The sequence below is a fragment of the Arachis ipaensis genome, chromosome B7 (genome assembly GCF_059453495.1).
Source record: "Arachis ipaensis isolate K30076 ecotype BB chromosome B7, ASM5945349v1, whole genome shotgun sequence".
Taxonomy (NCBI): Eukaryota; Viridiplantae; Streptophyta; class Magnoliopsida; order Fabales; family Fabaceae; genus Arachis; species Arachis ipaensis.
Window position 1 is genome coordinate 24,491,918 of NC_142442.1, and position 17,609 is coordinate 24,509,526.

The 17,609-nt window shown below is 32.7% G+C and overlaps 1 protein-coding gene across 1 annotated transcript; it reads left to right on the plus strand.

Moving 5' to 3' along the window:
• Positions 1 to 1,043: 1,043 nt before the first annotated feature.
• On the plus strand, positions 1,044 to 13,659 carry LOC107609138 (Tetratricopeptide repeat (TPR)-like superfamily protein). Its single transcript, XM_016310982.3, has 19 exons — positions 1,044 to 1,432; positions 2,134 to 2,290; positions 2,390 to 2,508; positions 2,624 to 2,698; positions 5,192 to 5,285; positions 5,410 to 5,528; positions 6,699 to 6,769; positions 6,966 to 7,107; positions 7,196 to 7,371; positions 8,473 to 8,678; positions 9,034 to 9,164; positions 9,665 to 9,741; positions 9,832 to 9,906; positions 10,044 to 10,236; positions 11,000 to 11,119; positions 11,200 to 11,338; positions 11,571 to 11,611; positions 11,725 to 11,976; positions 12,588 to 13,659. Exons 1-19 carry the CDS (start codon positions 1,286 to 1,288, stop codon positions 13,290 to 13,292), a joined length of 3,039 nt encoding a protein of 1,012 aa, XP_016166468.1. The 5' UTR covers positions 1,044 to 1,285; the 3' UTR covers positions 13,293 to 13,659.
• The last annotated feature ends 3,950 nt before the right edge of the window (positions 13,660 to 17,609 follow it).

Below are 17,609 nucleotides of genomic sequence, written 5' to 3' on the forward strand. Positions count from 1 at the left end.
ATACATATACAATAAAGTATAAATTGTACCTTTCGTAAAAAATTGAAGTTATTAAAGAAAAGATTAAAATTTATTAAAAATTAAAACTATTGAAAAAAAGTTTTTTTAACTTTTTAATAAATTTTAATCTTTTCTTCAATAATTTTAAATTTTTTTTACAACAAATAATTACTTAATTTATTTTTTAATTTTGTTCTTAATAAAAAATAAATTCACTTAGAAAAAAATAATGTGATTAAGAATAAAATTTAAAAATAATTGAATAATTATGTACCTAAAAAATTGATATTATTGAAGGATAAAATTAAAATTTATTTCTATGTATCGTTTTTGTCTCTAACGTTTTCGTCCTATTTAACTCACGTTTCAAAATCGTCTCAATTTTGTGACAATATTAAATCAAACTAAAAATATTTAACTCACGTTTTAAAATTGGCTCAAAGATTAGGAATAACTTTAGAATGATATTTTACTCAAGATAATTTTTTAAAAGTTATAGCATCTATATTTAATAAATCAAACTAAAAATATTTTTTAATAAAATATAAGTAATAATAATTATGTTTGGTAAGATAATTTTTAAAATTTAAAAGAGTATAATAAAAAAAATATAAAAATAAATTTAAATATTAATTAATATATAGAATTATATTAAATTTTTTAATTTTTTTAAATGCAACTGTATAAACCAACCTTAAACACACACTCTGATTAAAAAAAATTTGAAAAACACCATTTTTTAAAAAATTTACCAGATATAAAATAATGTGCACTTCAAAAAAAAATAATTTACCAAATCAAGTTTTAAACCATATAAAAATTAAACATTCGTTTGGTTTACGTTTTTATTTTTAATATTTTTTATTTTTTGGATTTTATAAAAAAAATAATAATAAAAATAAAAATAGAAAATAAGAAGGGAAACTAAACACACCCTGAAATTTTCGAGAATGAACCCTCTTTTGGGTCTAACTTTGCGGATCCAGTTTCAGAAAACCCAACAAAGTCCACAATCATTTCGGTTCCCATTTTCCGTTGCTAACTTGCAATAAGTCTTCACTCTCCAGACCCAAAAAAAAAAAAAAAAAAAAAAACTCCTCTCTCTTCCACAGTTCCACTTCCCTGTGTTCTTTCTTCCTCACTCCGCCCCATGTTTTAGGTCTCTCTCTCTCCCCCTCACACACACATACACTCTTTCTCTCTATCTGTCAGTGTTAGTTCCCTTTCCATCTCTCTGCTTAGCATAAGAAGAACGGAAGAAGGTGTTTCTTGCTTACAAGTTCGAATGGCTTCGAAGCTTGGCTTAGCCGGTGGGATTCCAGAGCGTCGCGTTCGTGTCATATGGGACGCCATTGATTCTCGTCAGTACAAGAACGCTTTCAAGCACGTCACTACGCTCCTCACCAAACACCCTAATTCCCCCTATGCTCTCGTAAGATCCTTTCCTTCTCTCTCAATTTCTTTATCACTTTCTTCTCCGCTCATTCTAGAACCTTCCAATTTCACTGTGTTTTATAATGCAGGTTTCTTACCTGTAATGCAATTGATTCCAGCGCTTTCTTTCGAAGTTCTTTGTTTCTTCTTAATCTAGGGCATATTTTCTGAAATTAGTGGCAGTTCTCTCTTTCTTCGTTTCTTAAACCCTTGCATTAGTCTCTTGAAAATTGTAATAGACGCTGAACTTTGACTTTTAAATCTTCGAGTGTTGATAATGTATCTTTGATCGAGGGGGAAACGTGAGAACATATAATTTTCTCATTCTTTAATACGAATATATCTGTTTTAGATACGTAATACTCGAATAATTTCCTGAATCATGGTGTGTTGTCTAGTTGGTTTCGCTAAGAAATTATTTATTTATTATCGTTACTCTTTAATTTGTACTTAGATTAGTTTCTAATACTGTAGTTTTGCTCACTTCTTGATACTTATTTATGTTGTAACTGGTTATAACTAATGCTCATAACCTCAAGGACCAGTGAGGCTTTACTGTTCGTTATTGTTGGTGTTATCATGTTTCATTTGTTGTTTTCAGGCTGTGTTCTTTCCCAAGTTTTTTTTTCCTGATTATGTTTATATATATACCTTTGATTCGTGATGATTGTTATTATTATTTGCCTGCCTGTTCTTTAGGCACTCAAAGCTCTTGTTTTGGAAAGGATGGGGAAGCCCGAGGAAGCCTTATCTGTTTGCCTGAAAGCCAAGGAGGTCTTGTATGCAAATGATTCTCTCTTGATGGATGATCTTACACTCAGTACGCTGCAGATAGTCTTTCAGCGACTAGATCACTGTTAGTATTTTTTTGGGGCTTCTCCATGTTATGTTCTTTAAATTTGAAGTATTCGTATTGCTTGATTATGCAACTGAATTACGTTCTTTATCTTATCAGTGGATTTGGCTACGAACTGTTATGAACATGCTTGTAGTAAGTTCCCAAATAGTCTGGAACTCATGATGGGGCTCTTTAACTGCTATGTTCGTGAGTACTCATTTGTGAAGCAACAACAGGTTTATGCATTTTTCTTTTCTTATTGCAGTTCTCTGCTTTGTCTCCATGGATAGTTGCTGCTACTTTCTTTGTGGAAATTTTGTTTGATGCTGTGTACATTTTTGTGTTGGACAGACAGCTATCAAAATGTACAAACTTGCTGGAGAAGAAAGATTTTTGCTTTGGGCAGTTTGTAGCATCCAATTACAGGTTCTCCCTCCTTTATAATGCTCTGCTTGTTGTTCTTCCTCCCTTTCGTAGCAAGCTATCTTGTAGTTGTACAACATGTGATGGATAGGATCATATATACTGCTTGTAGTATTAGTATCCTTAATATTTTAATGCCTTTTTGAGCAGGAAATGTCTTTAGATAATTAAGAATGATAACTATTGTGATTTTGATTCCTTTCTTTTCCTTCCCCTTCAAAATATTTAATTTAGGTCCTTCTAAGTGTTGACCCTGAAACTCTTACAAGTATATGATCTGCGATATGGGTTACAATTTTCAATGATATGTGTGGAACAAATGCGTTATTGTTATTTACCTTAGAAACTTATTAGTAACTCGTCCTTAGAGCATTCAAGGAACCTGGTGTTATTGAATTTATACAACTTAGTTCCAGCAAGTGCATTGGGTCACAAATAATAAGAAAGTAAAAGATTTTCGTTCCCTTGAAGACTATTATCTAAGTACAGTTCAATTGAGTTTTACTATCTAGGATACTTAACTTAGATGACTAATTGGAAAGTAACGAAATGTCAAAAGTAACAAACTATAAAGATAAGAAACAATAAATCAAAAGTAGGTGTTAGCATTCAATTTAATCTAATTTCTTAAACTCTCTAATAATTATTCACCCCTTACTTTTTCCTAATGTGATGTAATTACGATCAAATTGCTCAACTATACTTATTGCTTGATGCCTTAAGTGCAACAACTCTCCTAATTAGATTAGCAGGTGAATGATTAACTCTTTAATCTAGTTGTAACATCATTGTACATATCCTTAATTGAACTTGAGCTTTGAATTTTGAATTTTTATAAGCATGTATTTGGAATGCATCTAGCTCTCATCCAATTGCAATAAGATGGTAATGGTCCCATAATATCTATCCCAAACATTAAACATTTCCACCTCTAGAATTTTATTCAATGGCATCACATTTTTTCTTGATATATTTCTAGTCCTCTTATAGTTGTCACACACTAACAAATTTCTTGGCATCCTTGAATAATGTGGGCCAATAAAACCACTTTGGGGTACCTTATATCCCCATTGAAATGTTTACCATTTTCAAAACCATGACAATTCCACAAAATGTTTGCTGTTTCTTACTCATCATCCCATCAACACTTTTATATAATAACGAATCATCCCAAATAAAGAACTTGACATCATGTAGGAATTTCTATTTTTGTAGATATGTTAAGTTCTCTGAACCACCTTTCTGTTCTTTTAATTAGCTATATCATTGAACAAACCATGGAGAGGAGTGCTTAAGAGTCCATAACTGCTCATAAGAGAATTCATTCTGGACCACCCTTCTGTTCTTGTAATTAGCTATATCATTGAACAAACCATGGAGGGGAGTGCTTAAGAGTCCATAACTGCTCATAAGAGAATTCATTCTGGATAGGAGTAACTTTCCCATTTTCTTGATGAACAATTTTAAAAAGGTGGTGCAACTGTATTCTTCATCCCTTATCTTTTATTTCAGATTTGTAACAAAAGCATAAAAGCACCTATTGTATTAGTCTTGGTCTGGATTCAACTTTGGCAAATTAGTGCCTAAGAGCAGCATGGTCTGTATAACAATCACCTTAGAACAAATCAAATAAGACTTGAACTTGTTAAAAACGAATACTACATTAAGTAATTATTTGTTTTCTATTTTTCTTCACAAAATTATAAAAACAGAACACACTATAAATGAAAACAGAAAAGAAACATGCAAACCAAATGCACCCTTAGCAAGTCATAGAAAAGTAAGAAAATAATAGTGTTTGAGACTAGAAGTTCCCTATTTATAGGAAGCAAAAGACATGTTCTTGCTTTCCAAGTTGTGTCTATTATATCTTCCAAATTAAATCTTCAAATTGTATCTTGTTCCAAATCTTTCCAAATTTCATGAAAGATAATTTATCCAATTTTTTTATTATTGAAATTTAGTTTACACATGAAATTATCCAAAATAAATGAAAATAGATATCAATTCAAAATTTAGCTTTAAATCATATCTTCTCACTATTTCTTATGAATTGCCTATATTTCAAAGTACTTAATTACATTTTAGGCAATAGTATTCATTAATTGGTATATATTTTATGATGAATTAAGCTATTATCACCTTCTCAGGAAAATGTTTCTGCAGATGGTTTGTTATGATGACACTTTTGCTGTTATTCTTTAGAAATTTACTTTTTACATTTGAGAGTATACTGGATACATACTTCTAAGAACCGTGTTAACTGATATTTGTTCTGCAATAGTTTGTTATTGTGTCATTCTTGCTGTTTACTTGTTTCTAGAGTAAATTGGGGACTCTTACATCTAGGAACCTTGTTAAGTGATGTATTCTTCAATAATATGTTATCATTACGCTCCTAATTTTTTGTCGGATATATAATTAGTTATTTGATTTTGGGCATGATTTGTAAACAACAACAACTAATTTATTTTGTGGGAACTGATCTTTTGCTAGGTGCTTCATGGCAATGGAGCAGAGAAGCTACTGCTCTTGGCTGAAGGATTACTGAAGAAGCACATCACTTCACATAGTTTACATGAGCCTGAAGGTAATCTATTATTTTTTCTTTCTTATTTTGTAAGTATATGAATTATGAACCACCATGGAAAAGCCCTTTCATGTGATAAAATCAATCAAAATTTTCATATATGTTCAATTTTTTATGCGGGCAGCTGTTATGGCTTACATATCCATATTGGAAAAGCAAACTAAGTTTGGGGATGCTTTAGAAGTTCTAGCTGGGAAATTGGGATCACTATTGACAATTGAAGTTGATAAGCTACGAATACAGGTAAACATATTGCACTTCTTTTGTTGTCTTTAATTTTTGGTTTGTGTAAATTATTCTGTAGTATTAAAAATGGCTGTGCAGTTAAACTGTTGGATTTGCTTTTGGTGGATGTTTTGTGGAAAATGTAGTAGAATGCTCCATAACTATGAGAATTGAGTACCCTAACTCAACCTTAAATGCTAGCTCATAAGATTAGAGGTGGCAAAGCAGATACTCACCCTGTCCTGCCAAGTAAAAGCAAACTCAAAATGCTAGCCCGCTCAACTTTCTTTAATAAAAAATTAATAAAATTAATCAAAATTAATATAAAAAAAGATAATTAAAAGATTAAATACAATAAAAAATAGCCAAATTACTATATAAGTTTTTTACTATCTTCCAAAATTTTAACTTCAATAGAATTGTTCAAAATAATATCCGTCAATAGAATCATCTTTATTTTAAGAAATAATTTCACATAATTTGAGCATATATGTGAAAGTGTGAAATAAAAAAAAATAAGTTAATAACAAAAAGAAGAATAAGAAAGAAAAAAGTGTGTTTGGAAATTATATAATTAATTTTTGTAGCACTAATCACTCTTTTATTAAAAAAAGGAAAAAATAAAGAATCTTTGGCCCGGCGGCCCTCCTTGCCCCGCGGGTTTGGCGGTTTTTTAATTTGGGGGTTCCAAACCCTAGCCTGACCCTCCTTTTTGGTGGGATGACCTGATGGATTCGACCCGTTTTACCACCCCTACATAAGATGGGAGGATGGCTAAGCTTTTATAAAGGTATCTAAGCCTCATCTTTAGGGTGATTTGGAAGTGTCTATCACACTCCTTTTCACACGTAGGAGGCTAGGACTAGAGATTGAAGACGCCTCTTTTTTTTTTTTTTTTTTTTTTTGTTCTATAGCAACAGTTATCTCTGTGTGACCTCAAGGTCACGGGTACAAGCAGTAGAATCAGGGAGACAGGGACTGATACAATCATTAGGGTAGGCTACTTACATTACACCTTTTGGTATGACCCTTCCCCCTAGACCCTATGTTAATGCAGATGCTTGTGCACCGGGCTGTTTTTTAACTTTTTTAAGCTTTTTTTATAAATTGTTCTATCCTATCATTTTCACCCATGTATCTTGTTTGACTGTTCTCATCAACCTATATGCTTTGACTTTAAGTTGACAGGGGAGACTTCTGGCTCGGGCAGGTGACTATGTGGCTGCTACTGATATATTTAAAAAAATTCTTGTGTCAAGGTATGGCTTTCAATGCTAACTCATGTTTAAACATAGCCCTGCAAAAATCTTTCGTTGGGAATTGTTGATTGTTGTTAATGGAAATGGATAATGTGGTCCAACTAGTATAGGGTATCTTCCTATCATGATGTGTGGGAACTCAGAAGCAGCCAGGTCTAAATATTGCTTTTGTTGATGTTGTTTGTCCATTTGGCAGTCCAGATGACTGGGAGTGTTTCCTTAATTATTTAGCCTGTTTGATGGAAGATGGCAGCATTTGGTGTGAGGAGGCTGTCAATGATCCAGTACATCCCCCCAAATTTGTCCAATGCAAGGTCTCACACTTGACAGATGAACAGGTGAATTTATCCTCATGCTTAAAGTGGCCTTCTACTATTTTTATTAGCATGGAACTTGATGTGTGGACAATCTACTACATGAGTGCAGTTTGATAGTCAAATATCAAATGCATCAGATTTTATACAGAAGCTACAAGATGATACCACTAACAACTCTATGAGGTGTCCGTACTTGGCAAATATAGAAATTGAAAGAAGAAAGCTTTTACGTGGGAAGGGGAATGATGAAAGCCTAATGGATGCAATTGTGAATTACTTTTGCAGGTACTTTATACTGTTGTTCTCATCATTCCAAACTTTATTATCTTTATACTCTCTAGCATGTATAGAGCTTTGCAAGGGGGTTTAGGGTTCCAGGTTTGGCTATCTACATTAAATACATTGTTCGTTAGGGTGCTTCAAGTTGACCATGGTCATGTGTATTGATGCTCTGAGGCTTGGGAGAGTAGGTGTGGGTAGAATGCTTTTTGTCTTATCTACTAGCGCCCATAATTGCTGTCAAATTTTCAGTGCTTGTTTTCCTCAATATATGTCCATAGCACTTCAAGAATACCATTAAGTAACCAATTATTTAGATATTAAAACCATTCATTCCTCTTCCCAACGACTTAAACTTTCAATGAGAGATGGTTTATGACATGATATCACAAATCTTCTATGACTAAGTACCATGGAATTTGGTAATTGCTGTTCTTATTTTCCATTTTTCCAAAAAAAAAAAAAAAGAATTTCAGCACAAAATAAGTGGTCGATCCATTTTTCAAACACTAAACTCAAAGCTGTTGCTTGAGGTAGCACGATAATGTTGACTTAATGTGCATTTACTCTACCAAATTAAATGGCTTCTGGAGTAATATCAAACTGTAATAATTGGGAAAGTATTTGTATGTTTGAATTTGACTTCCTTACCTTAATCTTAACAAAACCTTTTCCCATTAGTCGGGGTTAGCTGCATGGATTCAAAGATGTCATTGTGTCATGTCCATGCATTGGAATGGGACAAAGTTTTACGTTGGCTACCGCAAGCCTAACACAACTCTACATTGAGAAGATGTCACTGTGTTGTGGCCATGCATAGGGATACAACAAAGTTTTACATTGGTTGTCGCATAACCCTTCTTGTTTTTCCAGGCTTGAGATTGGCCAAGTGGCTATGTAAACATAGGCCAAGTTTGAATTTGAATGCATTAGGTGCCTATGAATTTGATGACATTGTAGAGAAAAGTGGGCACTCTAATGCCACTTTTCTACTAGGTTTGACAACTCCAAGAAGGCAGGGATACATAATATGCTCTTTATTATTTATTTATTCTAAAAGTTCAATTTTACAATTCATTAATTAAGAACTCTGTTCAATGCTCATAGGTTTGGTGACTTGGCCTGCTTTACTTCAGATGTTGAAATGTTTGTTGAAGTCTTAACCGATGATAAGAAGACAGAACTTTTGAAGGATTTAATGAAAAGCAGTGATGGTTTATCAACAACTCCAAGCAAGACACTTGGGCGATGTATAACCCTTTTCAAAATTCAGCACTTACTACTGGGGAACATGTTCAAGTATTCTGTAAATGGTGGGTATCACTTGACATTATTTAGTTATTTTCATATAAAAAGTAAAAACTACTCCTGTCCTGTTGTTGATAAGTAGTGAGATAAACTGTGCTTGAGGTTCCATCTAACATATTCATCTCTAAGAGTTTTACATCCTTTTTCCTTGGGGTTTTATTATTATTATTACATCTCTAAGGGTTTTATTATTATGTATGGCATAAGTTCTTTTTCTTTTTATAAATTATTTTCTTTGAAGAGACATCATATCCCTTGAGTATAATGCCTTCTCTTTGATGGACAAACATCCTTATCTCTGATCATTTGACATCGTTTAGTTTCCATGTTATTAATAATGCTCACCTGAACTTGTCTCAGAACTTGAAGGTTCTTGTGTTCAAATGTCTGATATGTATTGCAAAAACCTTCCACTTTCAAAGGGCTTGGATCCACAGGAGAGCATGCATGGTGAGGAGCTTCTTTCAATAACATGTAATGTGTTGGTGCAGGTATGTCATATTACTTTTTAAATTTTTCATCTTTGCAAAATCATTTTAAGAGATACTAGATTTGATCTTTCCTTCATGGAAACTAAATTTATTAATGAGAAAAAAGAGAGTACATATATAATAAGGTATCCTCACAATAGGAATGAAGAAGAAAATGTAGGTTCTATGAGATTTAGCAATATAACATTGCATGCCAATCTATCTACTGATGAGTTAGCCATGCTTATTGCTTATGTAGCACTTTTTTCTTGTTGGCATATAGATCTGCCAGTTACTGTTTTTCCTCTTTTCTTCCAATGAATTCTTGTTTTCAATTTTTCCTTTTAAGTTGAACCTTGAAGATAGGCTATTTTTTCAGAAATAAATGATATCATAGGCAGATGCTCAAGCTTCTTTTGTGCAACTTTTTTTTTCTTTGATACGTTGTGTTTACAAATGCGATCAATTGTTTTTACTTTTAAAAATTATATACAGTGACATATTGTGCTATTTTGGTGTAGTTATTTTGGCGTACTAAGAATGTTGGCTACATGGTAGAGGCAATTATGGTTTTGGAGTTTGGTTTGGCAATAAGAAGGTTAGGAATGATTGTCATGTGTTGTATCTTTGCTATGGCAATTTCTTGTCTTTTAAAATAATTTGCTCATTTCTTTGTTGCCTTTGACAGATATGTTTCACAGTACAAGATCTTGCTGTTGCACTTGTATTCCCACTTTGGTGCTCTTTCAGTGGCATATGAATGGTATTCACTTCCTTCAAGTTCTCCCACTGTTTTCATAGCATGCCCCCTTAATGTATGTAATACATAGATTAGAAGGTGTATTGTTGCAGAATTTGTTGCCACCATCATATTGAAAGCATATTTTATTTTCAATTCAGGTATAAATCACTGGATGTCAAGAATATCTTGATGGAAAGTGTTCTGCACAACATCTTGCCTCAGATGTTGGTATCTCCGCTTTGGACTGAGTCTAACAATCTGTTAAAGGATTACCTGAAGTTTATGGATGACCACTTCAGAGAATCTGCAGATTTGACTTTTCTTGCATATCGCCATAGTATTTACTCAAAAGTATGTATACTACAGCTTTATTGTTTCAAGAATTGATAGATTTTCCTTTCTCAAGTAAATTGTGCATGCAGCCTTTGGAAGAATAGATTTGCACTAGCCTATTTTTATCTTGAGAAGATATAAACCATTCATCTGTTGTTTTCTAATGAAATTTTTCATATGATTTATTAAAAAAAGGGAAAATGTTCGTAATACGGTATGAAATTCACGATGACTAACAAAGCTAAGGTTCAATCCTTGTCCCTATTCTTCGAAATAAAAGTTAATTTCAGCACAAGATATGATGGGCCTATGTATTGTCCATGCTTCATACCTAAAAAAGGTTTGTCTGAGGAGAGGTGTGTTGATATAAAACCATTGGTAGACCCAGAAATGTGTTTCTACCTAACAACATACGCTTTTTGAAGAGATCATTCATGACCAAAGATTTCCACATTGAGATGATCAACACGTAGTTAACCATCTTCATATTCAAGCAACTACATATGTGGTCCATACAGTTTGTGAGAATCTAAGAACAGAAAGTGCTTCATTTTTTCAAAAAACATTAAAGGGCTTTTTTTCTCGTACCTTTTTTCTTACTTTCTGATGGAATGCCATAGAGTATTCTGAAAACATGAATAGTACTTCTTTCTATTTCTTGCATTTATTTTATTTTATTTATTCTATTCTTCTATTTTGTTGTCAATTCTGCAATTATGTTGAAGAGAACAAATTTGAGTTAGTTGAAGTGAGATATTAATTAATATTCATAATATTTCAGGTAATTGAATTTGTGCAGTTTAAAGAACGGTTGCAACAGTCTAGTCAGTATTTTGTGGCACGAGTTGACACATCGATTTTACAGCTTAAGCAAAATGCAAATAACATTGACGAAGAGGAGGTAATTCAAATCTTGTTTGGTGGCATAGGTGAATGCCTTATTGCATATGATGTAAAGTTAATTACTGCTTATTCCATCAGGGTGTCCTTGAAAGCATGAAATGTGGGGTTCAATTCCTTGATCTGTCTAATGAAATTGAATCAAAGTCTATATCCTTCAATGAAGACTTGCAGTTACGACCTTGGTGGACGCCAACTTCAGACAAAAACTATCTTTTAGGTCAGTTTTTCAATATACAAAAATTGGAAATAGGATGAGTTGATTTAGAGGGATGAGTTTGTTGATATCCATGCAACTATATAATTATCGGATTGTTTTAGATTGGCTTGCAGTGTACTTTTGTGTACTCCGAATAACATGCTTTTTAGCCCATATTGATTCCAGTTTATTCTCTATAGTTCACTCTTTTGGAGTTCATTTATAAACTGGTTTTATTTTTTATTTTTTTCAGAACGATTTGAAGGGACTTCTTATTGTCATAGAGAAGTTTCGGTAGGTGAAATCAGTCCTTGATGACTTGTGCCTGCTGTATAATAATCATTTTCTTTAGTAGAAACTTTAACTATGTTTTATCCCTTCCCTTATTGCATGGGTTGGCTATTTAGATCAAAGAGAGGGAAACAAGTTTCCAGAGAGAGATTGAGAAGAAATCCATACTTCCACGGATGATATATCTTTCTATTCAAAGTGTTTCATCTTCAATTAAGGAACATGTTGAGGTCAATGGTTCTGTTTCACCTAAAATATCTTCAGAGATGAAACTATTGCTAGACCGCTATGCAAAACTTTTGGGCTTTTCTCTGAGTGAAGCAATAGAAGTTGTCATGGGCTTTTCCAGCAGTGAAAGTACCTCTGTGGTATGATTGTTTATGCTTTTATGCTCCTATTATTAGAAGTTAATTTTATTGAACAGAGCTATGAGACTATTGAGAAGGCAGCTGTGCTTGCAACAGGTTACTTCAGTGGAAGTAATTATGGTATCTTCTATCTTTGCAATAAAGAGCTATACTAACAAAGTGTGTTATCTTGAAAATGTCTTATCTCGGAAATAGAAATGGGAAAGAATAAGTGTAAGCACATTGAAAATTGAGCCATAGAAAAATGTTCCAATGGCGTCGTCTCATTCCATGTAGTCGATCCCACCTAGTGGGATAAGGCTTTGTTGTTCACTTGTTGAGGAGTCCAAATAAAGTTTTAGCCATTTGGGTGGGCTTAGTTAAACTTGGTGATATCATCTATTCACTATGCATGTGTGAAAATAGATGTCCATTTACAACATATAGTAACCATATTACTGTAAGGATTTCCAATCAGTGTATTTGTCTCAGCATCAGCAACTAAGGACTAATAATTGCAACTATTCTCAAGTGTCATGTAGTTTTGAGTTAAATTTTAGATAAAAATTCCATTTATTTTTCATGCTTCTAATGTGGAAAATTTGATCCATAACTTCAAAATACTGTTGCAGGTTTCTTGTTCCAACCTGATTGACTGGTTGAATTTCATTGTATTTTTAAATGCATGGAGCCTTAGCTCTCACGAACTTGTGCAACCAGAGAGTAATAGCAGCAAGCCACATATTTGGAATATCTTAGATTCTTTGCTGGAGAAGTATATTTTAGAGGTGGTCAAATCTATGGAGCCCGATATATGTTCTCCTTGGAATGATGTACAACTTGTAATGCAGATAGTTACTGAACCTTTGGCATGGCATGGACTTGTAATTATGTCTTGTCTTAGATCACTTCAACCATCTGGTAAGAAGAAAAAGAAAAGCGGATCAGTTGATCAGTCTACCTCAAATCTGGCTCATGCAATTCAAGATTCTGTCCAGCATTTATCCAATGTGTTAGAGGAGGTTCGGAGATGGCTAAGAGAATGGAATAAAAGACCCGAAGATGAGAATGTGGATAGCATCCTTGCTCCTCTGAGGAAAAATGGTCAAAATGATGGACCAGGGCAGGTCTATCGAATTTTCGAGACGTATATTTCCACTATTAACGAGGCAGAGGTTGGTGATCGTATTGCTCAATCCCTCAAATGCTGGAGTCCTGCGGAAGTTGCCAGGAAAATGGTGAATGGGAAGGTTAAAGTACTGGCAGAATTCTCTACCATGTGTGATTCAAAAATTAAGTTACTACAGTCTATCGAACAACAAATTGCTCAAACATGAAGAAACAATCATATGTGGCGCTGAAGTTTGATTTGGGATTTACAAATATGGCCTCTTCTATTGCTGTCCAGATATGAACCGTGGATGCCATGGGGTGAGAAAAGTGAGCTCAAAGTTAGTATTTTCTGTGGAAGAGCCATTAATGGTTTGTTGGCAGCTCTAATACTGGCTCTGGTTTTTTGTTGGTCATTTTCATGTAAAATTTTGATGTGTTCTATTCATTTTTATTCTATCCTCTCCTGGGCCTTTTATGAGCAATTTACCTTTTTTTTTTTTTGTCAGAATTGTAGTTCCGAATAAAAATTTTGGCGATGTAATATTTGGTTTGATTAGTTTAATTTGAGATTATAGATTTTATTTAAACAAGGTAGAAGATTCTTAATTGCATAATTCTTTTTGAAGATGTTTCCTTCATATTTGTTCATTTTATGATTTTTATATTTTAGGTCTCGTGGCCTTGATGACCCAACATTGAAAAGGGAAATATATTTTCTAATTTTTTTTTCAATTAATATTATAAATTGTGATTTTCTACTATATAATATATTTTCGCATGTTTTTTCTTAATTTTACTTACAGAATTTATAATAAGATATACTTTATAACATCAATTCAGAGATTTGTTTTTTGTGATTGCATAGACCAGAATGTATTGGTACCAATATTTACTCGTATTAAAGGAATTATACAGCAGAGAATGTTTGCTCTATTAGCACGGTTTCTAACTTTCAGCATTAGTTTTCTATGCATAGCTTCTTTGAATTCATTATACAATATTTCGCTAGAAAGGTGAATTCTACTCAAATTTTGATTTACTCCTCCATAAAGAGCACAATTTACCTTGTAGAAGGAAAGCTTGACCATTTCAACTCCTAAGCAAGCTGGAATTAAAAAAAAGTACAAAAACATTATGCTTAAAAAAGTGGCACGAAATGTTTTTAAATTTGTCAAATTCTATTTAAAGGTGAGTTCTATGGTGTCTTTGTTATGGTGTCTAAATTGCCTAACTTTCTTTTTAAAGTAAAAAATAAAATATTTAAAATAAAAAATAAATCATGTAAAATTTATTAAATATTATTTATTTATTTTTTTTAGTAATTTAGGTACAAAGTGATAGGCATCACAACATTCACCTTATTTAAATGTCAATCAAAATGGTATTCTCTCATTACCCAAATTAAAATATTCTACTACGAAATAATATGATTCTACTTAATGTGAAAATTAAATAATTATTATTATAATACATATCTTCCTTTTCGGTTTCAATAATTTGGTAACCCTCGACCCACTAGAGTTCTATACGAGTGTTAACAAAATATTTTGGGTAAACTGTAAAAAATGTCCTATAATTATTAAATTGCTAGTAGAATTACCATATAAATTCATTTTCAAAAAAAATATTATCAAAATATTATAAAATACGATGAAAATTTAAAAAATGCAATTTTTATAAGTAATAAATGCCTTATTATTTTGCAAAGCGCTTATATATTTGATATAAAATTTTGTGAGAATGTTTGTATAACTATTGAAAAAGTGCATATAAAAAAATAAATCAAAATTTGATTTATAAATTTTTCTGATTTTTTCAAAATATTTTTGGTCATTTACAAAAAAAAAATGCCAAAAGATATCCACTTATATAAAATCACTAAATTTTAAAAGAAAAAATATTTTATTTTTTTAGTTACGTCTACCAAAACAAAATCAAAATTAATCTCTAAAACTATTTTAAGAATATATATTAAGGATTGGTTATTCAATTTTTTTAAAATAAATAATTTAAATAATTTATTTATAGATATAGATAATTTATAATATATTTATCAATTTCAGTTCCTTTACATGTCTCGTTTACCGTGTAAACGAATTAAGATTGTTTATATCTCGTTTATACTAGACATGTCACACAGTTTATGTATTGTGTTTGCACACATGTTATAACACGTAGTTTATCACATTTACGGTGTAAACGAGATAAGGTTTAGACGCGCTTATATAAGGAACTCGTTCACAGCACCTCAAATGTCACTCTCATTGTCCCTTAACCTTCAGTTATCCTTTAGCCAGGCGTTTTTCTTGATATTCTTGAGATATTCGGACATTATGGTGCGCACAGATGCACGAGACAATGATATCAACCGCCTAAATGCAACGTGGCACGTCGCAGAAACGATTGACTTCTAGGTTGTTGTTTTTCTCTTTTAAATAAATAAGCATATAATTATAGTTAGAGTATTTTTATAGATTTAATGTTGTTATACATGAGTAGAATAGATTATGTTTTGGTAACATAAAATATGTTAGTTGGCATATTATTAGCATTTGTTAAGTAGTAATAAAATACATTCTTAGTAAATATTAATTAATTAATTTAAGGTAACCTATTAGTTAATTTAATTTATTTAGTCAATGTTTCTTGCGTTTTATTATTTTTTTAATTCTAATTTTATATTTTTAATTTTATTTTTGAATATGCTAGATAACTTGTTTTACTGAATGTGTGTTGTAATGTTGTTGGATAAATTTTTTAAATATTTGATTTTTATAATTAATTATTCTGAATCCAATTAAATTATGAAATGTGAAATAATTATTTATTATAATGTTTATCTTTTTATTTCAAAATATAAATTTTTACTTTTGAAATAGGTTTGTTATTGAAATATTTTATTTTTTTTAATAGAGGTCTCGCCTACTACTCCCTAGGCGAGTGAGCCACACTCTTGCTCCACCAGACACCATTCTTCCTTACTTGAGGGAGGCTGGGTTTGGCGATACGGTACAGCGCAGGGACTTTGTGTTTGACAATGCCTGATTATTGCATTTGTGAAGCATTGGCATCCAGAGACCCAAATTTTTCACATGCCTTGGATGAGTGCACCATCACCCTGCAGGATGTTGCGTACCACCTTAGTTGGTTACACATGCACGGAGAGCCAGTGGATGGGTGCTTGCGTGACTTCCAGACATGGTACCAGCACCCGACCTAGGAGTGGGTAGAGGAACTCCTCGGTGCTAAGCCTCTTCATACTCGGCAGCAGAGAATGCAGAGGAAAGAGTCATTTTCATCAAGTTGACATGGCTTAGGGGGGCTTCCAACCACTGTCATAAGCTCTAAGTGCAGCCTTGATCGCTTGAGATTTATCAGATATAATCAAAAGCCCTTCTTATGGTGTCACATGTCGTCTCAGGTTGGTAACGAAGAATGATCAGGACTCCGTAATCTCAGACTCGACAATTGCAAATGCCACAGAAAGGATGTTACTTTTATTGTCTTGCGCCACTGCAATTAGCAACACACCACCATATTTTCAATACAGATGCATGCCATCGACACTGACGAAGAGCTTGCAATGCTTGAAAGCCTTTACACCAGGAGAAAAAGCCCAGAGTACCTTATTGAATTGGCTGCAATCGCGTACCACCAAGTGTCCATCATAGTAAGGTACCGCCTGAAAATCACATATTATTCTGGGACAACAGCTCTACAATACTTGCAACAACTTTGGAACCTTATTATATGACTTCTCCCAATTACCATATATTTGCGCAATTACCTTTTGTTTTGCCATCTGGACCTTTTTGTATGAAGATTTGAAGTGATAGCTTTATCTAACTGCACCTTGTAGAACAAGATTAATAACTAATGGGTTGGACTGTATGAGGGAAAAGATGACACTACAAATAAGGTTGATGGTGCGAAATTTATAAACCACAAACTAACCGGCAAGTGCACCGGGTCGTACCAAGTAATACCTCAGGTGAGTGAGGGTCGATCCCACGAGGATTGATGGATCAAGCAACAATGGTTGATTGATGATCTTAGTCAGGCAAGTAGAAAAGAGTGTTTGAATATTCAAAGAGCATTAAACAATCGTGCAGAAACTAAAATAGTAAAGTAAATGGGTTGGGAGTAAAATATGGAGAAGACAGTTAAGGTTTCAAAGTTATCTATTTTTCCGGATTAACTTTTCTTACTAACTATTTTAATCATGTAAGATTTAATTTATGGCAAACTATATGTGACTAGACCCTAATTCATTAGACCTTTCTAGTCTCCTCTAATTTTCATCAACTGCCAATTTCTTGGTCAATTAATTCCAATTAGAGGGTGATGATCAAATCCCAGTTTATATGCCACAAAAACTCTAATTCCTCAAAAATAAAAGGATTATATGTCATGTATCCCGTTAAATCCAGATAATTAAAATTTAGGAGAATATGTTTTCAAGCTGTTGTTTAAGTAAAGAGCTTTTCCAAGTTATACAAGAACTCAAGTAGAAGGAGGGTCATACTTCCGTTCCACCCAAA

What these genes read in the sequence shown, in the direction of transcription:
- LOC107609138 (XM_016310982.3), top strand. Translation starts at nt 1,286, where the DNA reads ATGGCTTCGAAGCTTGGCTTAGCCGGTGGGATTCCAGAGCGTCGCGTT. An exon ending in TTTGTAGCATCCAATTACAG is followed by an intron (nt 2,699 to 5,191) that starts GTTCTCCCTCCT and finishes ATCTTTTGCTAG; the next exon opens with GTGCTTCATGGCAATGGAGC. An exon ending in GCAGTGAAAGTACCTCTGTG is followed by an intron (nt 11,977 to 12,587) that starts GTATGATTGTTT and finishes ATACTGTTGCAG; the next exon opens with GTTTCTTGTTCCAACCTGAT.